The sequence below is a fragment of the Lissotriton vulgaris genome, unplaced genomic scaffold (genome assembly GCF_964263255.1).
Source record: "Lissotriton vulgaris unplaced genomic scaffold, aLisVul1.2 SCAFFOLD_1984, whole genome shotgun sequence".
Taxonomy (NCBI): Eukaryota; Metazoa; Chordata; class Amphibia; order Caudata; family Salamandridae; genus Lissotriton; species Lissotriton vulgaris.
This window is the reverse complement of record NW_028248049.1, coordinates 128,857-155,035: the sequence shown is the minus strand read 5'-3', so window position 1 is coordinate 155,035 and position 26,179 is coordinate 128,857. Positions and strand designations below refer to the sequence as shown.

The 26,179-nt window shown below is 44.0% G+C and overlaps 1 protein-coding gene across 2 annotated transcripts; it reads right to left on the bottom strand.

The window, feature by feature from the left end:
• Positions 1-1,156: 1,156 nt before the first annotated feature.
• On the bottom strand, positions 1,157-21,453 carry HNRNPDL (heterogeneous nuclear ribonucleoprotein D like). 2 transcript variants are annotated; one of them, XR_015305079.1, is made up of 9 exons: positions 21,118-21,440; positions 18,016-18,184; positions 17,774-17,935; positions 5,635-5,766; positions 5,445-5,556; positions 4,514-4,687; positions 2,729-2,823; positions 2,229-2,332; positions 1,157-1,452 (listed from the first exon to the last, which is right to left on the bottom strand). XR_015305079.1 is itself a non-coding variant. In XM_086949870.1 (8 exons), exons 1-7 carry the CDS (start codon positions 21,231-21,233, stop codon positions 2,753-2,755), a joined length of 936 nt encoding a protein of 311 aa, XP_086805996.1. In that variant the 5' UTR covers positions 21,234-21,453; the 3' UTR covers positions 1,157-1,452; positions 2,729-2,752. The 2 variants fall into 2 exon arrangements, 1 of the variants encoding a protein (XP_086805996.1); XM_086949870.1 differs by lacking the exon at positions 2,229-2,332 and having other exon boundaries at positions 21,118-21,453.
• Between the last annotated feature and the right edge of the window lie 4,726 nt (positions 21,454-26,179).

Here is a 26,179-nt window from a genome sequence, read left to right as displayed (position 1 = left end):
ATAGATTTAACCCAGATCTCGACTGGGGGTGAATGTTTGATTTGTTCTGCATTCTTTTGCACTTCGTGATCATATTCTCTACCTCATCTCTTATTTTCCTTCAAGCCAGGAGAACCCCCGCTTTACAACTAGGCTGGTAAACGCACTCTTACGCATCATGGATTACAAGTTGCAGCGCATGCAAACAATGTCAAAGTGGGCGTTGAAAGGTAGACCGGTATAGTGGCAGAGTATACGAAAAAGGACTTCCAATTTGTGAATTCCTGATCCACCCACACTTCAACCTTCTGCTTAATGAAAGGCATTGCTCGCTTGCTTTCCAACCTCCAAGGTGATGTGAAAACCTGGCTGCAAGACTGAGGGATCCAATTGAGAGAACTGTGGTAACCATCTACATTTCGGGTGCTACAGCATTAACTAGGTGTAACCCAATCATGCTATCTGCACTGTACACCAGTCAACACTAACATCCCGAAGAGGCACATTACATAAAACAGACTCCAGAGTAGGCAACAAGTGATCAGAAAAAAGTTGAATGGAGAGGTCTATCAAGTTCCTTGTGGGGGTAAATTCATATGTAAACAGGGAATTCAATTTTAAGAATCACACAAAATGAGGCACACAACGCCAGAGGCCAGGAAAAAACAAACCTCCATATTGAAACCCACCTGATTACCACTGCCTCCGTCAGAAGAGCAGGCAGCATTTGCCCAGTTGATGGTTAGAACCGGTTTTATCATTAAGTGCAGAAGGTGCACTATCTATACTTACAAGACCAAGGAAGCAAAATACAGCAGGGAGTTCGAGCGATTTCTACGCATGACCCCCCTCTAATCGTAACCACATACAAATAAATTAAAGGGGGGAGCCTGGGAATAGATACAAATTTAGTATGGGGCAGAGCGATAGAGTCTTAAACCGAACCAAAGGGACAAAATTAGCCACATAATTAGGTAGAGCCTGCACCAAAGTCCTTCTCCCCATGCACAGATCTACAGTGGAGACTGGTATTAGGGACATAATTCCATGCACCGACTTGCTCACCCTTCATTTCCGCCACAACATCCCTTCCCTCCCCCCATAATAAAAACATTAAGACCAAGACCCTCCTGCTACAATCATGAACTTTAACCAGACTAAGAAAAAGAACCAGGGCTTAAAACAAATAGTTTTATTACAAACTTCCGTACAGGACATGAGCACTGACAATCACAGAAATCCATTTATTTCAGAATCTTCTCACATGAAATACACAAATAAAATTGGGATAAACAAAAATCCATGTTGTGTCAGATGGTCAAAGTAAAAACCACAGAAAAAAACCTAGTCAAGACGATATGTACACTTCAATTCTTTGCGAAGGATGTTTTTACAAAACAGTTCTTGAGTCATTCGAAGACCACCCTCCGAACTTGGGCTGATGCTCTCCCAAACTCCTTGAGATCACCCCACCTGAAACCAAGAAGTGCGTGATTAGATTCATTCTGCTGTGACACAATATGCAATCTTAACAAAAGGTTATATTACTTTCAACTTGTAAAGATCATATGCACTTCAAAGCACTCCTCATGGTTGTCCAATTCATGGCTGGGTATGAAATGGCCCAAAGACAAACTAACGTAGTGAACATGAACTGTTGTGGGGAGGGAGGGTAAAACCACCATTTAGTGGTTAAATCGCCATGTGTGCACTTACTCCATTCACTAAGGAAATTTAACTGGATAATTTGGGACAAAAACAAGGTTAAACATTGCTCAAGCACTAAAACCAATTGTTTATGAATATACACCATACGTAGGTGAAGCAATACTCCGGGGGAAAAAAAAGGTCTTTTAAAACTGCTTCAAAAAGCACCTGATTTTGGACTAATAGATATAATTAAATTTTGACGCTGAGGTGTGCTAATCTGAGTGCATGGGATCTTCAAACCTTCCAATTTACTATACTGGTATCGGTGGCGAATGTCATTATCGGCTATAAAAAAGAAACGCAAGCATTAAATCCTAAATAATGCACACTCAAAATGAGGCTCCACAATTGAAATACAAACACTAAACAAAAGAGCAAAATGATTAAGCTGTAAAAACGGCACTTATGCATTTAAAACTCCTGTAAAAAACTGTATTAAAAAAGTTAATCATTTCCAGAAAGATTTAAAAAAGAAGCCAAAGTCTGGAGTTTTCCACTTTAATCTTTACGCTGGTACATGAAGTTGGAAGAGACCATACCACAGGACAGCGTTTTCTGATGTATGCCTTGAGCTCAGCCAGCAACGTGCGACCCCAGAGATAGACGTGGTCAGGGTGACACACGGCCTGCAATGAAGTTCCCGCTGGCGGGTACAAACAAGGTATAATGTCAGAGTTAGAAGACAACATTCTTGTTTCCTTAAGTTGTACCCATTTCAGTACTTTACCTGTTAATAGTTCTAAAAAGTTTATTTATTCCTCTAGACCATCTGGCACAAAAAATGAACAGAAAAACCCCTTAATGTTTTTCTGAAGTACTCTAAAGAAATTCGATTGTAATTTACCAAGTTAAAGATCTATAGACACATTTTAAGTAAAACACGTTTTTGTTACAAAAAAGAAGATGGTGTAATCATTTTAACAAAGCTTAGGTCAAAAATATCAAACTACAAGAGATGTTTTCACTTATTTGCATTTGTCTATTGATCTTTAAATAAGTTACATTAACAAGCAAGTGACGTGTGTACTCAATTACTCACCTGCTTTCAAATACTGCAACGTAATTAATATGGCTGGTAGGTATTTTGGTGATTGGCAGCACCCCTGGTTGCCTTCCCGTAGGTACTTTGTTGACCTATAAAAATACAAATTGATTACGCAAGGCTAATAACAGTATATGCTCAATGTACCGGATATTACAGCTAAAGGCCTCACTGTACATACTTTACTAATACGATATGAACCTCGAGCCATCCCACCTAGCACTTAAGAGTTAGCGTCATAATGTATTTTGTCCTCGATCCAACAAAAATGTGAAAAGTAAATTAGATTAACGGCGTGAGGGCGTGGGGATTTGTACCTGGTCTCCAGCCAAGGAGCACCTTGTCCATGTGCTGGACAGATTCTGACAAACATTTCGGGCAGTGAATTTTTTTGAAACCGGGAGCAACATATGAAGTCTTTGGAACCCACTCCCAATTAGTTTCAAATCGCACAAAACATAAGTCAAGAAATATACAGTACTGTGTACGGCCGCGGTCTAAGTACTGCATTGCAGAACTTGTTAACAAGTCAGTATTCAAAAATGCACGCTTGAAACCTTTGCATCAGTACTTTAGGACTGTACGATGACCCTTCTGGGTCGAAGCTATCGTCTTAAGTTGGAAATACAATTAACATCGTCGAAAACTTCTCAATGCACAATGCCATTAAATTCAATCCATTCTCTAAACTCACTGCATCATGGGGTTATGTGGATAGTGAGGGGACTAAATTAAGGTACAAGTAAGAGCGTAAAAAAAAAAAGTAGGTCCTTCTTGCCCCCCCCCCAAACAAAATAAGATTAAAAAAAGACTAGCAAAGCAAACTGTAGTGTCTAATATAGGCACACCCTCCCCTAAACGGTGCATTAGCTTGAACCCACATATAGGGATTGCTGTGGTAGCAGAACCTGGAAAGTTATTAAACTCCTGATCAAACACAGGTTAAGACCAGGGCCACTGGAATTGAGCGATTTTGCGGCAACATTTTCTGTATAGAGATTTGCAGCTTTTCCTACATAATCTACCAACTAAATAATCTGCAAATTAAAATATATAGATCAAAAGTTACTAAAAGCCTGTCAACACGTTTCCGTGCAGCAGAATGCTCTTCTGAAAAGTGGACAGGTCACCTTTTTGTTGAGTATTACGGTTTGTGTAATCTAGTATTAATGACCTTTGCCCACACTGTAAACAGGTGTTAAACTGACAAAATGAAGTAATACGATCACAAAAGGTGTTGCATTTACCCACATTTTTTGTCATTTGATTTGGTCCTCCGATGTCTCAATTCCAGTGACCTTGCTGAAGACTTTACTTTCTTAAACATTGGTTTAGCTGCTTTAATATGAAGACTAGGTCACATTCTTTTTTAAAACTGGTGAAACTAGGCTGGACAATACAGCCACAACAGCAATACATGGATTTGGTCACGAATATCAACTTTCCAACCGCGCCTCGACTACAGAGAAACTGATTAAAGGTGCTGCTATAAATAATATACTATGCTCTTTGAGTCTGCCCTTTGCCAGACCTCACTGGAATTATATAGCACTTATTGTACTGGAAAGATGGACTATTTATGCCTGGAAGGATTCTACTGCACATTCGAGATGTAATTCAATATAGAGCACTTATGCCATCAATATATGGATCCTTTTATACACCTTCCGAGTATAGGCACTGAGCAACGTGTACAGCAAAGTATTAACCCACTAAACGGCCTCGAAGTGACAAATCTTAACCATAGCCCCTTTATTTTCTGAACTAGCACATGCAACTTACCACTGTAGTCTGCATATCCTTGCCCATATCCATAACCTGCATAGCCATAGCCTGTGTAGTCGTAGCCACCATATCCACTGTAACTTTGGTCACTGCCATAAGTACTACTGTTGTAGCTTCCGTAACCTTGATCATAATAGTTGTTATAGCCAGGAGTCCAGCTTTGACTTTGACCTTGAGAAAAACCGTAAATTAAACCAGGTCATTCAACAATTTTTTAGTTGCGACGGACCACTTAATAGAATGTTGTAATTGCCATTCACACGGTATTACTAATCAGGGTGAACAAGATTTACACAATCCAACATAAAACCAAAGATGCATTCAAAACCCATATATACACACACCAGTCCAACGAGCCTAGTTTAAAACCCCAGGAACAGTGAACTAAAGAAGCAACTCCCAAACACAAACGCACCCCCAGTCAGGAGATCTGGGTTTAATCAATCACTTTGTTGCTCATTGCACCACCCCAGTTTCGACCCAGCCATATGCAAGTCAGTCTGGACCATGTGCCTCATGGGAACAGTCCAGCCCGAACTGCCAAGCGATGTCTTCCATGGACCCGAAACAAGCACCCTGGGACTGGTTTCGGGGAAACACCTCAGCCAGGCTAGCTTGAATACAGTGGCACAGCGAGCAAAACTACCGATTAAACCCAGGTCTGGGAGTGAGTATGAAAAGTTTCAGCACTTCGCCCATCATTTTATTTTGTGATTTTGATATGAATACAGTTACACAGCATGCAATATAACAGCCAATGCAAGTTCTGCCAGTATTTAGCTATAATTCAGCTTCAGCAGTAGCCACAAGTTATTCATAAATGAATTATACCACAACAGCACAACTCATACTTCAGTCAACACGCGTTTAAACCAGACTAAATTAAGATAGAACTAGAAAATTAAGTCCAACTAATAGTCTAGATTACCTCGACCACGGCCTCTGCCACCACGCCCCGCAAGTGCGACTCTACCTCCACCTTTCTGTTGCTGCTGCTGTTGCTTGTACACCTCTTTGGGTTGTGCTACCTTAATCTCACACTGAAATACAAAGATAAGAGTTTGGAAAAAAGTGTATACAGAAGCAACATACTAGAGAGCGTTTTAGAATTTCTATACCTTCCCAGATCCTATCTGGTGATAGCGGCTTTCTAATAATTTCTTCACCGGTGCTTCATCGGCGTACGTAATGAAGCAGAAACCCCTCCGTTCGTTGGTCTTTGTGTCCATTGGCAGCTCAATATTTTCGATCTATAAGAAAACCAGTTAGACATAGGTTAGTGTATAAAAATCAAGTGGCCCAAAAACGACTTAATGCCCCCTCACAAAGAGGCATAGTCTACATGCATAATTAAATAAATGCTCCTATAGGAAAATTTGAGAGTAACCCTGCCGCTCTTTGCTAAGTAACAAACTGGGCACTTTGGACAATTCAGTCTAGTTCAATCAAGCTTTGTTCCAAACCTCGGATCAATAATTCAATGCAAATTGGTTACAACAATGAAATACAGCTTGTGTAAAATGCATAGGCCCTACAATATTATAGAAATAATGTATGCCCTTTCCACGTGCCACACACTTATTTATTTTTAAAGTTTTATATAGCACTAACAAGATCTTTGCAGATATCAGAGCGCTTTACAGAAACAGTAGGTAGGATAAACAAGACTCTTGAATCAATGAGATTCCGTAGACAGCAATTTGCAAAAATAGGGTATCAATCATACAAGAGTATACAGAGTAATAACAATCAAGAAACAATAATATGGAAGCAGTACAATGTCTAAACGGATAAGATTATAGCACCCCAGAGGGTGAGTAAACACAATGTTGAAAGCAGAGTAGTAGTCAGTAGTGGGTGCGTTGCAGGTTGAGGCACTCAAGTCCTAGTGTACAACCGAATAAACAAGTTGGAAATCAATAGTATAGCATCCGTGCAATGAATTAGATCCAGAAGGAGACAAAAAAAATGGACTAACATAGATAAGTATTCCGACAGCCGATAATGTAGAAGCCAAATACTGTCATTGTTCCAGTATCAATAGTGTTCAGGTGTATTTAGCCATAAGGATGGCCTTCACCTCTTTCTTGAAGAGGATAGTGGACGGGATAAGCCTGGTTTCTGGCGGGAGTGCATTCCAGATCCTAGGTGCCATTCCAGAGAAGGAGCGTTTGTATGTTTTTTCCTTCCGGAATCTCCGTGGTTTCAGGAGGAGAGTGTTAGTGCTTCTGTTGGATCTCGAGCCTCCTGATATGGTCAGCTTATGAGAGAGGTAGTTGGGTGCCTTGTGGTGTACGGCAGAGTTTCATACAGGCAATTTTCAACTGAATTCTGGCTTCAATAGGCAGCCAGTTCAGGGCTTTTAAGTCAGGGGATATATGCGAGTGTTTTCTTGAGCCAGTGATGAGTCTCGCGGCCGCGTTCAGGGAGGCTCTTAGGGGAGCCGTTGTTGTCAGGGGGAGCCCGCTGAGAGCCACAATTCCGTAGTCTACGCGAGGAATGACCAAGGCTTGTACCACAGTTTGGAAGTCCTTGGGTGGTAGGAAGGGTTTGAGTTCTCAGCGTGTTGATTTGGAAGTTGGCTCCTTTAGTTGCTATGCTAATATGCTGCTGCATGTCGAGATTGCAGTCCGGTGTGATGCCAAGGGATTTCGCCGAGTCCACGATGGTGGGCTGGACATGGAGTGCGGTTAGATGATTGAGCCAGGTTTGGGTGATGGCCTTTTTCGCAGGAGGAGAGATCAGAAGGAACTCAGTTTTCAGAGCATTTAGTTTGAGGTGATTGTCGGCCAGCCAAGCTTATTAGTGTGGCATTCAACAGTTTGATGTCTTCAGGGGATTGAAGCTTGAGGTAGAGCTGAGTCATCGGCGTACATATGGAAATGTACCTTAGAAGATTGAAGTAAGGTGGTGAGTGGTTCCATGACGAGGTTGAACAATGTGGGGGATAGGGAGGAACCTTGCGGGACGCCCAGTGTTACTGGCACAGGCAAGGACAGTGCGTTGTTGATCTTGAACCTCTGAGACGGGTTGTGCAGAAAGGACGTGAACCATTTGAGAACCGTCCCGGATATGCCCATTCTGGTATTTAGGAGCTCCAGTAGATTCTCATGTTTGACCGTATCAAATGCGTTTGACCGTATCAAATGCTGGAGAGGTCAAGAAGGATGAAGAGGCAAGACTCCTTGTGATCAAGGATTTGGAGGGCATCATCCATTTTGTGTGTCATGGCCGTTTCCGTTCTATGCTTTGCTCTGAATCCGGATTGGTGGGAGTTGAGGAGGTCAAACTGCTCAATGTGTTTTGTCAGTTGGAGTTGTACGCATTTTTCTAACATTTTTGCTAGAGTGGTGATATTGGTGATAGGACGATAGTTGTTTAGGTCGGCCGGGTCAGCTGTGGGTTTCTCGAGTATAGGCGTGACTTGCCCAATCTTGAGGGAGTCTGGGATGAGCCCTTGTTGCAGGGAACAGTTGATGATTTTAGTCCAGAGTGGGAGGAACGGGGGTGAGGACTTTTAACAGCATTGGCAGGTAGGGGGGTCTGTGTGATTGGTGGGTTTCAAGGTGACCAGCAGCTTGTGAATTGATTCTTCGGAATAGGCGTTGAAGGACGTCCATGAAGCGTTGTTTTTAGCATGTGTTAGTTATGCATATGGAGCCGGAGAATCGACTTACATCCTTGATGAGATCGCTTCTTATAGTGTCGTTTTTTTGCTTGAAGAAAGCAGAGAAGTCTTCGCAACTTGGGATAGCCTTTGTTAAGTTGTTGGGTTGTGGAGGTTGCGTTTTGGTTTGGGTTTTGACTAACTCGAACAGTTTTTTTGGTCGGTTTTTAGCTTGATCCAGCTGTTGGCTAAAGAATACTGATTGAGCGTTTGATTTTTCTGAAGTAAGCGTTTCTCTTACTCTTAAGCGTTCTAAGGTTCAGTGCTGAGGGGTCCGATCTCCACTAGCGCTTAGCTAAGCGCATCACACGTCTGTCTTCATTGAGTCTGCCATCGTACCATGGGTTCGAGTTCTTGGTGGAGACTCTTCAGTTGCAAGGGTGCAGCTTCATTGATTATTGTAGACATGGAGTCTAGGTAGAGGTTGGTCAATGAATGCACATCAGAGACGTCCGTCGGGGGAAGGAGACTGCCTGTGTGGGCAGGCAAGGACTTTGGGTTAAGGTTCTTCAGGTCCCTCTTCCAAATCTTAGTTTTGGCAGGTTGCTCCGGGTTAAGTTTGACCTTTTCGTTGATGAAGAAGGTGATGATGTGGTGGTCTGACCAGTCACATGGTTCGATTGCGTCTAGTTGGGTAGAGTCTTCTTTGGCGATAAGGTCAATGATGGAGCCTTTTTCATGAGTCGGACCGTTGCAGATTTGGGTGAGGTCAAGCGTGTCGAGGAAAGTCTTAAGGCTCTTCACCACAGTGTCTTTCTGGTCATTCCAGTGGAGGTTGAAGTCTCTTAAGTAAATTTGATTGAGCAGTCGACCGGCGTTGGTGGATATCGTGTCCATTAGTTGTTGGGAGAAGGTGAAGTTGTCACCGGGTGGGTGGTAAATAACATGAAGGGAGCACAGGTTTGCCCTCACTAGTAATATCAAGGCAGAGGAGTTCGCAGGAGGAGAGGGAGGGGCATTCAGTGACAGCTAGGTTGCTCCTGTAGATGCATGCAATTCCCCCGCCCGTCTTGCCATTCCTGTAGAGTCCAATAATGAGATAGTTGGGGGGACTAGTATGTCCATTATAGGTGTGGATGCTTCAGTTAGACACTTGCATCATTGTTGTGTTATCAGACTCATTGCCAAGATCATAGTGGAAGATTCTTCGTAATCTATTTCCACCAGAATGTTTTCATTAGAAGTACTGATCTGCAGAGAATGAGTTGTCACATAGGGTTGTAAATTAAACTAAATATTTTGATGCTTTTAGGTGCCAAGTCAAACAGAACATCAATATAACAGTGTGTGCAATGGTTAGTTGCATCTCCTGCCATTTGAGTCATCCTGGGGGGAAAATCCTAAAGAATGGGCCAGCAGCCAACCTAGTTTTGATTAGTTCATGTGAGGAATCCTCAATGTAGAGTTGAGCAGTTTAATCTGAGTGGAGTTTCCCGCGTTACACGGAGTGCCCAAAAACTAAGCCGGAGCTGTTTCCCTCACTTGTGTTAGTCAGCGTCAAGTTGGCGACCGCGGAAAATCAACCCCATGACGAGATCTCAACGCTGGGTGGTCAGGTTTCTCATGGAGAGTGGCTGCTTATTCACGCAATGAGAAACAGCTGGGTTGCTTCGAGACGGCTGCAGCTAGAGTAAAAATCTACTTGAGTGGCAGTGTGCAAAGCACCATGTAGTGCGGCAAGAGTTTAGCCCCATGTAGTGCAACTCCGCCCAGGGTTAATGAAAACTGATCCATCTGTAGCAACCCTTTGTTAGACTCCCGAGTTGGGTGTACCACAATGCTTTTTTGTGTGAAAATTTCAGTCAGAAATCGCTATTGGTCTATTGATGCTAGGTAATTTACAACAGTTTTTTCAATAGAATGTTACCCTATTAAAGGGGGGGGGGTCAAAGTTAGCCTCAAGTACGGCTTTCTTTATCACATGATCCGGTCTAGTCAGGGCCCATAGCCCCGGAATTCCTTGCTCCGACCCTCGCTGATCATTTGCTTTAGCGGAAACACTGAATTAGCAGCTGCAAGCCTTACAAATACAGTTGCCTAGCTTCTGACAATTTTTTTTAATTCATCTATTTTTGTATTTTATAACGAGCCACTCCTGTGCGGATATGGATGGAGGTTTTAAATTTACCGAAATATGCAAATGCGTCATGGTCACACGGACACACTTTTCAATAAGCAAATGCATTGATCTGATCTAACTAAAACTACAATAAGTTCACCCGAACTGGGTTAATGGACTAATGTGGAAGTACCATTGTAAAGCACAACAGTAGTACTTTGTGGCAAATAGAGCTCAAACTATGTGGCAATAATAGTGCTACTTTAGATCTTTTGATCGGACCAAGAAATGCATTTACCTATCCAATTACCTTTGTCAGTTTCGACAGGAGTAAAAAAGTTATATTGACCTGTGTGCCCAAACCACCTATAAATTCCGAGAGGTGCCATAATAACTGGCATTGTGCTAAGCAAAATACTTAGATGCGAGTCAAACTCAATTTAACTCCTTTGCAAGTGTTTGACAAGAGAAAAATATTAAAGCACCTTAGAGAAATACATTGAATGACACTACGATTAGTGCTCTGGTAACATTACAAAAAGTAAGGGGTCTGGATAGGCCATTAGAAAAAAACTTGGCCTGTCAACAGATCGAACCATAACATTGGTTACCATTGCGGCAAACATTTTCAAAATAACTATTTCAGATCCAAAAAAGGCCTACTAGGTGGATCCTTGTTTAAAACTGAAGGGAAAAGTTTACTGGAACCCTGTGCCCAACACATGGCTCCCCGTGTCCTCAGCAAAAACAAGCATTTACAATGCAATAGGTCTCAATGACATTTTGAGCTATTGGCATTAAATGTCATTGATTTTTCCTCCCTTCGTGAAGCATTAATCAAATAGTGTAATGCAAAATGGCAATAGCTCACTTTGTTGTAATTGTGAATCTATTGCATTTGTACGTGTGAGTTTTGTATTGTAAATGGTACTGGCTTTTATTAATGTGATTTGATCACATTATTCTAATTTATTTAAAATGTTAGTACCCACTCATTTTCGTTCCCAGATTAAATTTGAAAGATTGACATGCACAGATGTTGGCCCATGTAAATTTAGACACTAATATCGGTGTTGAGATTTTTGCCCGTCCCCCGGACATGTGCCCTGCGCTTTAAAGGCAGTGGAGTTTTTCGGGTTCCGCAATAAATGAGGGGGTTGCAAACGCCCCCCCCCCCCCACCCCCCCCCCCAAAGCAGGGGGATGCGGTTTACTCTTAGTCCGGACAGTCTGAACTCGTGTCGGGCAGAAAGGCTCTCGCCTGGTTCTTTCAACAGGCCCAATTAGACTGTCAGAAGGAATCAATAGTCGAGCCCTGTTAGGGTGCTCTGGGCCTCTCGCCTTACTGATTGGGATTAGGTGGCGGGCAGCAGGGAGCAGAGTGCGTCCCCTGATCGAATTACCGATGAACTGGTGCCTTGTTTGTAGCGCATGTGCTAGGAGCAGCAGACTGGCTAGGCAGCTATTGTGGGGCACCATACGGTAGCCACTCTGGAGGAGGTGCCAGGACTACTACTATGCAATCCGGGTCTGAAACACTCCCATGGACCATAGCTCAAAGGATTAAGGCACTATTTACCTCACTGTACAGGAGACAGCCTCTTGTCTTTCGGAGTTGATAAGAGTACCAATGAGTATTTTACCACACCAAGCTTAAGCGCAGTCTATATAAAACCAACCAACCCTCTGTTGGTTTTATTGTGTACATGGTACAGCATTCTGGCGTTACACTAAACTACAGAAATATACCAACTGCAACCTATTACTCTGGAATTTATAGGTTTTCGTTATTGTAAAATGTAATGCGGGTAAACCTAATTTGCACATATATTTTTTCCTTTCATTAGTTACATTTTTTTCATTTAGTTATTTTACGTTCCATCTCTATGGTTCTATATTGATCTTGTTTTATCGTTTTAATGGTCATAATTGTTAATATTGGACCCTTATCCAGAGTTATGGTTTTGGGTCCGGCAGCCTTTTTGCATCTGCCCATCCTATGAATTGGTTTTATTCTAATGAAGTGAACATATGTATCAGTGAGCTTTCCTCCCAGACGCCCTTTAAGATGTCTCTGCGCCAGCAGTACATATCCTGGTTTCGTTCTTTGAGTGCAGCTATTCGGTTTGTATAGCTCCTAGACTCTTGACTGTGGCGCCCTCTCAAAACCCTTACTGTTCTGTCACACTAGAAGGTCCAGAGGATCTGGCGATCAGTGCCAGTGGCTCAGTCCAGACCTGGGAGCAGTCTTGGGAATATTTGATTTTAAAAAATTTCCCTTCTAGGGCTGAGCTCAAGGCACGAGAGCTGCTTTCGGTCCTGTGAGTTTAAGTTTTGATGGAGGTCAGCCCCATACACTGCGGCGATCAGGCTCTAGTTCTTATTTCAGTGAAAACTGTACCTTTAATGTGCGCTTCAGGGTCTCATGGACACCGCAGTGTCACCCCACAAAGGATGAAGGAACATGTTTATTTAGATTTATCTGTAACCGTTCCTACACTAAACTCTGCATTAGCATCGGGGAGGTGGGGCCTTGCGCATTGTCATACATTTACATGCTGAATGCTGCTGTGCAGTGTAAAGTATTTGCAGCATTCCTTCAGTGGGGTCTGCGTGTGGTACTGTAATTGCATTTATATAGCGCTTACTACCCCATGCGAGGCGTCAAAGCGCTTTTTCGGCGAGTAGCACACTACTCCAGAACCATAAAGGATTAGTGTTGAATTAGTCTAGTGAAATATTAAAGTAAGATCTCTTTAAGTGGTGGATAGGTTAGTCAATGGCAGAGGGGAAAAAAGGTTTGTAATTTCTATAGCGCTTGTTACCCCCGATGGTGTTTGAAGCGCTTTTTTGGCGAGCAGCACGCTACTCTGGAAACCCATAAGGATTAATGGTGAATTAGTATAGTGAAATATGAATGTAATTTGAGTGGTGGATATTAGTTATTTGGAGTGATAAGGATAGAGCGATAGAAGAGGGGAAAAGGTTTACATTTATATAGTACTTGTTACCCGATGGGATGTTGGAAGCGCTTTTTTGGCGAGTAGCAAGCTACTCCGGAACCCATATAGGATTAGTGTTGAAAAGTACAGTGAAATGTCTCATGTCGAACGAGAGGGATGCACAATGGCACCATGCCTGTTTCACAGCCTGACCCTTCTGGTAGAAAGAAGCAAGCTTGCTTCTCAATTCTCTTGTCTCTACCCTTATTACACGACCAGCGATTCTACCGAGAAGAAAAACAAGCATTTGCAATGCAATAGGTCTCGCATTAGGAAAGTTTGAGCTATTGGTATTGTAAATGACACATTTTTTATTTATGTGTTGGTTTTTAAAATAGCAAACTTAATAGCTTTGTCGTTTACAATGCCAATAGTTTTAACTTTCGCAAATGACACGTATAGCATTTGTAATGCAATATGTGTTGTATTTACGTGACATTAAAGGTGCTATTTTTGGTTGGCGAGGGAGATGGTTTTAATTGGTTCAATAATCATGGGCCTCAGGCCCCACTATGCTGCCCTGGGTACCACTTTCATTAGTTTTTGATCCACTGGACTTGGTTACAAACCAGAGAAACTTAAAAAAAATAAGCCACGTCGTGTGGTCGTCCTTTTGCGCTACAACAGTTCTTGGGGACCAGTCGTGGGTCAGCACTTGATGGGCGATCATTCTGCTGATCGGCTTCTGGGAGGCGCCATGTGTGGTCGTCCCCGATAACTGTTCTGCGCGATGGCGCTGCCTGCACTCTTCTTTCTCCTTGCGGCGGCTGTGCGTTGCCACGTGGCGCGATCTGCGCACTTACTGTTCAGGGCTCTTGGACTTCTGTTGCGTGTCGTTGGGTACTTGCTGCTTTGGCTTTCATCGGGTACTTGCTGCATTGGACCTTTGGCGGGAGTAGTTGATACTGCGGTGAACACCTGTGGCCACTAGGAGTCGCTGCTCTCTCCGTCTTCTGATCGCGCCAGTCTTTTCTCGGGACGTTCTTCCAGTGCTTGGCAGTCGTTTCCCTCTAGACGTTCTGTCAGTGCTTGAGTTCTCGCTGAGGCGTTCGTGCCTCTTCCCACGTTGCGTTGGGAGTGGCGACTGCCAACTCCTTGCTGATGCGTGTGGGTGTTTCCTGCGTGGTTGCGCACTTACTTGCTGCTTGGTAGTAGATTCTCCATGGGGGCGCTACTCCGTCTGTTGCCCCTTGCTGCTGCTGACTTATCTTCTGTTGTGCAGATGCTGGGGTCTTAGTGTCTTGTTGCGGGTGGGCTCCGCTTTTACTACGGATTGTCCGGCAGTGGGTCGCTGCACTCGCGGGTGGGCTCCGCTTGCAGTAGACCTTAGACAAACGTTGCGAGGGGGGTCAGGAGGCGGTTAGCTACTCCGCTCCCTCCCCACGCCGTCTCTAGTCTCTGTGCCCCGCTGCTTCCACTCACACACACGGCGGGGCAGGGGACGAGTCGGGCAGGCCGCAGGTGAGCTGCTTTTTCGAAAGTAGGAATGAGGCAGCGGCGGAGGGGGTCGGGTCTCCATGTGTGTGTGCGCACGCACGTGCGTTAGGCTGACTTGCTGGGAATGTGGACGGAGCCGACGTGCGCGTGACAGTGGATGTGTGTGTAAGCGCCGGGGGGGGGGGGGGTCTCTGTATGCGTGGGGATCTGTATGTGTGTTGTGCATGTATTGTGAAAAGCCTGCCGGAATCGGAGCGCGTGTTGACACGCGCTACCTGATCCCAGCAGGCTGCAGCTGCGTACGCGTGACAGTCTGTTGTCCTCTCCCTTTCAGTCCTTGAAAGCCGGAATGATAATGGGCGAGACCTAAAAACAACCTGTCGGAAACACGAGCCAGCAGTACACGCCTCCTGACGGACGGACTAAATGGGCGGCAAAAAAAAAAAAAAAAAAAAAAATCTAATTTCCAGTGGCAGGCCACCATTTAGCATAAACGGTGACACCAGACAATGTAAAAGAGCGGCGGGACTTAGTCCCCTTCTGAAATTTCTCACTAAATATTTTGAGCAAGCATTTGCAATGCAATGGTCTCGGCATCATTAAAGGTAGAGCTATTGGCATTGCTCATGACATTTTTTTCTTTAAATCAAAAATAAATGGGCATTGTCATTAACATTGTCTCTGCACTCTGCACTCACCCCTACGAGTTCAGAAACCTCATTTTCGTTGGCTGGCCTTGCATCACTGGCTAAGGTTGTTTACACTCGATTTTAAGTACCGATTGGGATGGTTCAATTTCACGGAGCATGGAAATACTTGGGGAAATTATAGTAAGTATTGGGTATTGCTAACTGTTCTTTATGTCCCCATTGTATACGGGGAGGCAAGCTATGTGAGGGAGTCTGAACACTGCTCTGCAGGTTGCCACACCCCATGTGTGGTAGAACCATTGCTCAGTACACGACAATTACACACAATTGCAGTGCAATTAAGGGAGGGACTTGTGCGCGCAGGCTTGCCTTTGTTAAGCAGCACGTGGTACAACAGAAGATTGTGGCTCTGTGGTTAGACATGGATACAAAGCCTTTCCTTTAGATACTCCAAACTGGGTTTCTACATACATGGGTATTAAAATCCCATGATGCTCGCTCTACCTTTCTCTTATCCACCGTTCCCCTCGCCCCCCACCCACCCCCTCAATTAACTGCGCATGTTGCATACAAACTGCACAGAGCAGACGTACTTTTTCGTCTGGCCAAATGCTTCCATTGTAGCTATGAGTTCCACTTCAGCATGTTTGCAAAACGCTAAAATAAGTATAAATTGAAGTGTGCAGAGGTCCTGAGGCACTATGGGTGGGGTGTCGAGCACAGCAGGCCCGGGGGCGAATCTAGTCCAAACTTTAAACATAAAAGGCCACTCGCACAACAGGTTGGTTGTATGTGCCTTAAGTGGACAGCGTTAAAATGCAGCCTGCATCCCGCTCTCCTGGGCTTGTGTTGGACACGCCACAAAGGGTCACGGCTATGTGAATATTCGCCATGCCTTTCCCACGCTCAACGCCGTTTTAAATTCACCCCTAAACTAACTGGCACACGTGGTGCAGAACGTGGGAAAACACAGAAGCCCTTGTTCAAGGGTGTGAGAGAAGGAATATTTTACAGGAACTAGTTTCACATGGACAAAAGCATTAAATGTGCTGGAGAAATACCTTAACGCATTTTAATGTGACGCAAAATGCTTAAGGGTTTTAAAGAAAAAAAATCCCGATAAGTTTTTAAAGAGAAATTCCCAATAGGCCATACGCTTTCCATGAATTAATATAGTTAGTAAATGTCTAAAATAAATTATTGTGGCTGCAATTTTTTAATTTTTTTTTGGTGTGGGGGCAGATAAGTGAAGGCCCTGCTTAAGCCCAACCTGTTTGCAGTTTTCTTTTGCTTGATATTAATTACAGGCCACACACTGTTAACTAAGACCGTCTTTGCAACAATGCATAATGTGGGTGTCTCGGGTTACCTAATGGAGATGACCAACGTGTCTGGAGTTGTGAAACACTTTTAACTAGGAAAGAAGCCACGTCAGTATCGCGGCCGCCCCGGAAGTCAGGCACGGGCGCCTGTGACGGGGGCGGGGCCACGTTCACACCGGAAGAGGAGGCAGGCGGAGTCGTAGCGTCTCGCGGCCCGGGGCTCCTGTGAGCGGTGTAGAGCCCCGGGGCCGCGCCAGCAGGAGGTTGGGCGCCGCGTGCTGAGGTAAGGTAGGTTCCAAAAGGCTGGAGCGGGATTGGTGCACGTGTGTGTATGCTCGTGTGTGTATGTATGTGTGCGACGGTGACGGCGGGGGAGGGGGGCCTCGGTGCACTTGTGTGTGTGCGCGCGTGTGTATGAGTCAGGGGTGGTGTCTCTGTATGTATGTGCGTGCGTGCATGGGCGCGCGTGTGTGTGTGTATGCGCATGCGTGTGTGGTGCTTGCGCTTCCCAGGAGACAGCGCCTGGCCACAGCGCGCGTTCCAGTTACAAATCGCCTGGAAGGATGCGCGTGGCCAGGACTGTCTCCTGGGAATGATAGTCGCTGACAAAAGATCTTGGCGGAGACGCGCTTCCACGCGTTGACGCCGAGACCTAAAAACGAGCAGCGCATGTGCTGCAACGCTAGGCGAGACCTAACAAGCATTTGGAGAAATTAACTGTTGATGCCCGGGTGAAGCATTGAATGGAATGGTAAACGTGTGCAAAGCAAAAAGATTTCCATATGAAGATTCAACAGTAAATGTTTTTAAACTCCATGCACTGGTTTAATATAGCGCCAAAATTCTAATGTCTTGCGATGAAGACAAACTGCAAACAAACTACTGCATAACGCCTCTTAGAAAAGGGGATCTGAAATTGTAATTCACACTTACCAGTTGCAAAGACCGTAGCACTACCAATGTTGTGCAATGAAGTTTGGGAACTGGAAACAATAATACTGAAAAGTACTCCCGAGGAGCCAGTGCGATGAATCCAGGTAAAAGTTAATGAAGGCTGAAAGCCCTGTAGAATGCAAGGACTGAGCCTAATATATTGTAGATGCTGAATGTTCTGCACATACCTCTCCAAAAGCACCGAAGTATTCTCTAATCATATCTTCCGATGAGTCTGTGCTCAGGCCACCAACAAACACTTTCTTCGGGGGCTCTTTCCCTTGCAGTGCTTTAGCTCTTTTAGGATCAATCAACTTCCCATCCAGTTTATGTTCCTTTAATTCCAAGACCTGTAAAAGCCAGAAGTAACACCTGTAAAAGTCGTTCATCTTCACAACTATGTAGTCGATCTGGCCGAGAGAATACAGACCTTATCAACACTGACAGAATCTTTAAAAAGCACGAATCCAAAGCCCCTTGATCGTCCTGTGACTGGATCAGTTTTGATAGTGCAGTCCACGACCTCACCAAACCTAGACAAGTATTCCGTCAAATCCTTCTTACTCGTATCCCAGCTCAGGCCCCCAATAAACATTTTGCTGCATTAAAAAGATTAAAAATCCACAATTTAAAAAATAGTTAATAGACACTTCAAAACTAAAACTATAGAGCAACGCCCAAACATTAGGACGTTACATACAGGAAAAATAACCATCCAGATATATCCATTTTACAAACACCTGGTTCAGTTTACTTACCAACCGCAAGTGAGAGTTACATTCAACTTAACAAAAGCATGCTCATACCACAACAAGCCCAATCCGTGCAACCCCCAGACTCTGGCAGAACACGGTAGCTAGCACCTAAAAACAGAAATAAATACCCATACTTCTGAAAGGGTTTGTATAACCCAAGTCTATGGCCGACAAACTATCTTTCTGTAAATAGTTCAGGTATAAAATGGTCAGTTTCACAAACAACCATACCAGTTTTCAGGAAGTCTCAATTTCAACAGAAATAACAGACCTCAAATATTATCACTCCCTCGTGATACCATACACCAAACTCTAGATGTGCTTTCATTCCTCAAAATGGAAACTCAACAAAGCAGTTCTCTACTTGGAAACAAAACTTCATAGGCATGGAAAATAATAGTTATGGACTTTGTCTAGACTAGAAATTGCAATTTAAGTTTCATAACACGCATGGCCCTCAGTCATACCACCACCATAACAACCACCAGCGGTTATGTAGCAGTCTATAGTGGAGACAGGTTTCAAATTGCATTGAACTTCTTTGCCCACATACAAGCAGCTACATGTAGGTCTATCAAACCGTACTGTTTTAGCCCACACAAACCATGCAACACATGAACAGGCATGGGGTGTTCAAGCTCTCTTTTTGGGAGGGTGATATTTGAAGAGATGTGGAAGTAAAGGCAGCAACATCGTCAAAAGACCCTTACTAAGGAACTCATCACCCCAGTTGAAACGAACTCTATAACCAACAGTAGTTCTAAACTAACCCCAAACTTGTTTTAAATGAGTTTTGCCCTTCCATAACATGCCTATTAATACTGTTTCTCGACAAGGCCCAGTACTCGACCACTATAAACACCGAGAATACAATAGTAGCCCCCCCAATCCAACAAATTAACCAGGGCATCCTATAAACCTGAGATAAGGCAGCCTATAGTCATTTGATAATCTCCTAACTTTTCAGATCTTCGTGCGTGGCTCATTTTATCCGCTCAGCTATTGGCCACTTAACTACAGCCTTTGGCAGTAACCAATGAATTGCTAACTTTAAGTTAAGTTCAAGATAAAGCTACAGCGAGTCCCACCACAAGCCTTCTGCTGCTCATGAGGCCCATTCTCTCAACTGACAAACTCCACTCACCCAACATTCCAAACCACACTCACACTGGCTGAGCAGCAGATACAACATAGCTGTGTGGCCTAAAATAGTCTGAATTGTCAAACGTGTAGGAATTATGTTAGTACCGCCACTGGCAGTGCATGGGTGTGTAGGCTGCAGTGGCCTTCCGAGAAGGGCCCTGCTAATTTTGGCAAATTAAGCACAGAAGTACTCCATGCAGAACCCGAAGGGTAGAAGCACACAGCCTTGCATGCAACACCATACCTGAAGATCTCCATTTACTCCCCGTTCACAATTCAAACTCCTTAACACTTTCTATGCGCTACATTAACACTGGCCCATTTTCCATCAACAATGAGATCTGCTTTCACAAACCTGCAATACACTGCTCTTCGTCTGGACGTTAGACCGACGTTAGACAGAAGAGGTTGATGAGAAATTTAAGGTAAAAGGTTGAAAGGATAGTGGCGCCAAAGCAGAGGAAAGCATTGCAAACCATGGTCAAAAGGACCTCAAACATTCAGCCTCAACTATCACCATAGTTTGAGAGGCCTGCCACCGGAGAGGTTATAGGAGAGGGTTGTGGCTGTAAGCCTCCAGCAACCAGTCTAGTTATGGATAACAGTACTATCACCAAGTAGTATCTGTCCTCTGACAAATTCTAGTTAAGAGGAATGTGGCTCCAACTACCAAGCTTTTAAGAAATTAAGATTTAACGGACATGAAATGGAAAAACAGACCAGAGAAAACCGGTGGAGGCATTATCAAATGAAACGGCTGAGTAATTAAGAACACACTTGAGTGCATGAAGGTTAAGAAAATAAACGCTGGCGAAAAATGGCTACTCAATTGTCGCGCGATATTCTACCAATGTCTACTAAGAGGTAGGGGAGAGAGAATTTTACAGCAAAGATCAACGTGCGCTCAGATGAATGCAGTGTTTTCCGCGACGGCTCACGTTGCCAGAGTACGAGCCCAAAAACAAATTTAATTCTCATTAGTCACAGCCTAATAAAAGGCGATCGCCGCCTTGACACGGTAACTGTTCGGCTAAACTTAAAAAATAAACGCCTGTTCTACAAGTCCCGCCCCCTTTGCCACGGCTTAGTTTCTGAAATAGAGTGGGTTGTGTGGACACCGGGAAGTTAGTTGTACTAATTCCACTCTATACGTTAAACATGTTCTGCGTGGGTTGTGTGGACACCGGGAAGGTAGTTGTACTAATTCCTAATACGTTAAACATGTTCTGTGTTTAGAGTATTTAAAAAAAATAAATTAAAAAAAGTTAGTTTCCAATTTAACGTTCCTGGGATGTACTAGCCCGAAAGCGCAGTTCAGGTGGGGTGAGGAGGGGGGGGGGATTGAGACTGGGAATATATTTTAAGATTTAACAGGACAGAAGGTGCAGTCAAGAACGGGCGCCACCCGCCAACCCCCGCATTAGCTCCGACTCACAATCGTCTAGGTCAACCTAACCGCCGCAGCACTATCCCTCCCCTCTACCCGCAAAAGCGCGTCACCGAGGGGGCGGGGAGCTCATCAATACACAAAGCGACAAAGATTTAGTATCTCTTCTCGGCACCGCGGAATGACTCGCTCGCCGAGACAAACTCACAAGCAGCGGCACGCGCCCCTCTCCCTTTACCCCACTTACCCCTCGTCCTGCTGGTTTTTGCTGGCGTTTATCTTTGATCCCTCCGCGAATTCATCGACGGAGGCCCCGCCAGAGGGGGCGGCGGTGTTATTTGCGTAACTGACCATTTCTGTCATGGTGGCCGAGGCGGGAAGGAGCCACGGGCCCCGGTCAATCGCGAATGGGGTAAAAGCGGAAGGAGCCGCGGTGTCCACGCGTCTGAGATGGGTAAATGCGTTGGTCGGGTCCGATTGAAAATAATACGAAATCCAGCGACAAAAAAATCAAGAACGCACAGAAGATAAGATGGCGGCTTTTAAAGATCGGGGAGTTGCCTGATCTCTGGTTTTATACTACGAGGTTTCAGCCTATCCGCATGCTCGTTTTTAGTGACGTTAGTGCGCAACAGAACTAATGGGCGGAGTCAGGCGCTATTTTGCCAGTACGCTACCAGGTTAATACGATGCCTCGCGCTCGCCCAAGAGTTAAGCCAGAATGGCAAGGTGCTTTCAGGAGAGCGTTCGTTAGCTGGTGCAAATGCAATTTAACTATTATGTTTTTTCGCAGATGTTTAAACGAAAAACATATTTATTGCTTTGTTTTATTACCAATATACATTTATATGAAAGTTCCTTTATGACAAATAGTTTTTATTATTGACACTCGGGTGTAAATTTTCGATCATTTATTTGTACCACATCATGGCGATAACATTGCTCGTTCCCTATTGCGAAAATAGGCTACATGGCGGCTCGGTTTAGCAGAATGCGGAAAACGGGGCTTTTTTTTTCTTCGTTGAACTAGGTCGATGGAGGTAATCCGAAAACTGTACAGTCCTCCTTTTAGAGGTGGTGGCGAGTGGATGAACGCCCACAATACAAGTATATAATAAATTATAATTAGCCTTCCCGTTAAATGACAAGGAGCTAAACAGGCTCGCGTGCCCCTCCCCGTAATTTGGTCAGCCCCAAACCGAGTAGTTGATATATTGTAATGAAGGCTCCCTGTTTTCCGTTTTTACTTATTTTTACAGATAAATACAGACAGAAAATCATTTATTTTCTTGTCTGTATTTATTTATAAATGTGGCCAAAACGGATTGGTGGGGGGGGGGGGGGTGATTCTAAATACAATTTGCTATGAGTGACTAGCCAATAACTGTGGCTGATAAGTAAGGGGGTTACAAAAATAATTTTAGTAAAGATACTTAAACGGCTGTAGATATGCACAAGGCTGATACTGAAATCTGCATATTTTCATATAAGTAATTGCTTATCTTCTGCAGGTGTTCATATCACTGAAACCTGGCTGGCATTCAAGCATGACTGTATATTTATTGGTTAAATAAATGTGGAAATATACCAGTTTTAGCGTTATTTTTTCACAAAACGCATAATAAATATGAATAAATACAGATAACGCTGACAAAAAATAAATATGGATAAATACAGAAGGAAATGTCCCAAAAATAAATACCATAAAACCGGGAGGCCTAATTGTAATTGTATCTATTAAGTCCTTACTGCCAGTAGCACGCCAATCTAGAACCCAAAAAGAAGAATTAGTGGTGGATTAGTATAGGGAAATGTGAGTTGATTTGAGCGGTGGACATGCGAGTCTGTTAGATTGAACAGGAATATGGACAGATAGAAGAGGGAAGTGTCTAGAAAATTGTAGGAAACATCATACTTATCTAAAGGAAATTACTCAAGAATTGACTCTTCCCCACATAAGGACCATATGCAAACAGAAATTTGCAGCATATCCCTCTGTATATAAGCATTTATTTGTATTATAGATATGTAAAACACTTGAAAGCAATAATTTATCTAATGCACCTTTAATCTACATATACTTACTTCCTTTATGCATCTATATACCTTACATGTACTTGGATCTATATATTTATAACTTTTCTCCTTAAAAGCGTACAATGCACTACCCTATTTCTCACCAGATACCTCTCTCAATATATCCTCTACCGAAACTCTTTGACTCATCTCAAACCTCTATTTACTACTCTTTCCAATACACTACCCTAATTCTCTACCGATACCGCTATCAATATCTTTAATCTACATATACTTACTTCCTTTATGCATCTTTCTTCTCTCCATGTATTTATGGATCTATTTATTTATTACTTTCTTCTTATTAAGCATATCCAATGCACTACCCTATTCTCACCCTATACCTCTCGCAATATATCTTCTACCTAAACTCTCTGACTTATCTCAAACCTCTTTCTACTACTCTTTCCAATGCAGTACCCTATTTCTCACCCTATACCTCTATCAATATATCCTCTACATCCACTCTCTCATTCATCCCAAACCCTATACCATGACTATAATCCCCAAAAAAACCCTTTCTAGACTTTCCCTTACTTTACGCCTCCTTTCATCATCTGATACTTCTTTTACTATATTTATCCCCCAAAAGAAGCCTTTCTAAACTTTTCCCTCTGACTCTTCCCCTCCCCATCCCTTTTTACTTATCACAGGCCTCCTCCTACTGCTATAATATTCAAAACAAAAAAGTCTATATCCTTCACTCTTGTATCCCTCCACTATGGTTTTCAATCCTAATAACAGACTAACGTCCACTTCTCAAATATCATATTTCACTATACTAATTCGCCACTTTTACCATCTCCTATCCCTCCGGTACCGTTCTCAATCCAAATAACTGACTAACATATCCATCACTCAAATAACTTTCATATGTCACTATACTAATTCAACACTAATCCTGTATGGATTCCGGAGTAGCGTGCTACTCGCCAAAAAGTGCTTCAACACCCCATCAGGGGTAACAAGCGCGGGGGACTTGGCCAGCAGGAGCAGCATGGTGGACGCATTCTAAGAGAGCTCCATCCATTGTCCTCTTAATCCGGCACATTTATTGGTGTTTGCTGGCATCCGTTTTAGCAGTGGTTCCCAAACTGTGCGCTGCGGCACCCCAGTGCGCCGTTGGGAGTTGCCAGGGGCGCCGCGCACGATGTGTGAAAGATAGCCTGTGGCTGAACTAAGGAAGCTTCTAATGTAATTGTGAGAATGCTCTCTGGAGGAAGGACTACTCTTCAGATGCCAGATCGCACTACAAAAGCGAGCTTAAACTCTATCATAAAGCCTGCAATAAGGCAAGATCTAACTATGTTACCAAATCTATAGATGAAGCTGCAAACAAATCGAAAATTCTTTTCAATTTGGTAAAAGACCTTGCAGGTGCAAACACTTCTTCCAAACCTCCCTCCCTTAACAGTCTCGAGTGTGAGGAATTGGCTATATACTTTACTTCTAAGATTGAAAACATTCATCAAGATATAGCCACACAAAAGCAAACTCAATCTACATATGTGCATAATCTTGGACCTCATACTGATGTCAGCATGGCCCAACCCCACCCGTCCCACGTATTACTCACCTCCTGGCCCGAAATAGACGTCCAAGGTTTACAGAACATCTTAAGGAAAGTTAAATCTGGGTCGCCAGCTGACCCCCTCCCGATTTCCATACTCAGACTTTTAGACACCTCTTCCCTAGCCGTGCTATGTCACATTCTAAACCTATCTCTCTCTACAGCTACGGTTCCGTCACCTTGGAAACATGCCATGGTATCCCCCCTCCTTAAGAAATCAACGGCCGACCCGAAGATCTTGGCAAATTTTCGCCCGATATCCCTCCTGCCCGCGCTCTCCAAAGTTTTGGAAAAACACGTTCATGAACATCTCACCAAGTTCACGGAGGCAAACAATGTTCTACACCCCACCCAATCCGGCTTCCGCGCAGGTTTTTCGACGGAGACCACATTACTTGGAGTCGTGGAAAATCTTTGGCACTTGGTCGACATGGGTCACTCTGCCGCGCTGATTCTTCTTGACCTCAGCGCGGCGTTCGACACCATCTCTCATACCACCCTGCTTGCTTCCCTCTCCAACTTGGGCATAAGAGGAAAGGCATTAGATTGGATAGCATCCTTTCTGACGCTCAGGACATTCCAAATTTCCTCCAGCAATGCGGCATCCAAGACCCACTTTTCTCCACATGGAGTCCCACAGGGATCAGTATTAAGCCCCCTGCTTTTCAACCTTTATGCAACGCCGTTGGCTCAGATTGCTGAAACTGATGGCCTCACCATGTTCACATACGCTGACGACTCCCAAATCATATTCTCCCTATCTGATGTAAACCAAGACACCCCTTCACGCCTCCAGACCGGCCTCAGGAATATTTCATCCTGGATGAACGAAAATATACTCAAACTCAATGGCAGTAAAACGGAGGTTCTGATAGTAGGTCCCGACCAGAACCTCTGGAACTCCAGTCACTGGCCACCTGAAATGGGCCCCCTGCCAACTCCATCGCACCAGGTCCGCAACCTGGGCTTCATCATCGACAGAGACCTAACCATGGAGCCACAGGTGAACGTTCTCTCCGCCACCTGCTTTACGATCTTGAGATGGCTCAGAAAAATAATATGGATGCTCCCCGAAGACACCCAAAAGACAGTTGTTAATGCATTAATTACCTCCCGCCTGGACTACGGGAATGTCCTCTACTTGGGGGCATCCCAGACAGTCTCAAGGCGTCTACAGCTGGTACAGAATGCGGCAGCCAGGCTGCTCTGTAAATGTAACAGGAGAGACCGTATGTCCAGTCACTTAAAGGCACTTCACTGGCTAAGAATCGACAACAGGGTCAAGTTTAAGACTCTCAGCCTCATGCACAGGATAAAGTGGGGCAATGCTCCCAAATACCTTCTGACTCTTGTGCATACCTATATGCCTGCCCGAGACTTGAGATCCGCCTCCCAAGGTCTCTTCTGCGTCCCTAAAATACGTCGGGCCAGGATGGGAGGCAGGTCTTTTTCCTTCCTGGGCCCAAAGCTCTGGAATTCCCTTCCCCAACCACTTCGTCTTGAAAATAGGTACCCACACTTTCGCAAGGCCATCAAAACCTGGCTTTTTAATCAGTGAGCGTTTTTGGTTTCCCATTCTAACCCTTTCTGTCCCTCTAGTTCAAATTTCTGTTTAGCGCCGGGAAGCCCTTTTTGGGTATCTGTCGCGCTCTATAAACTAAAT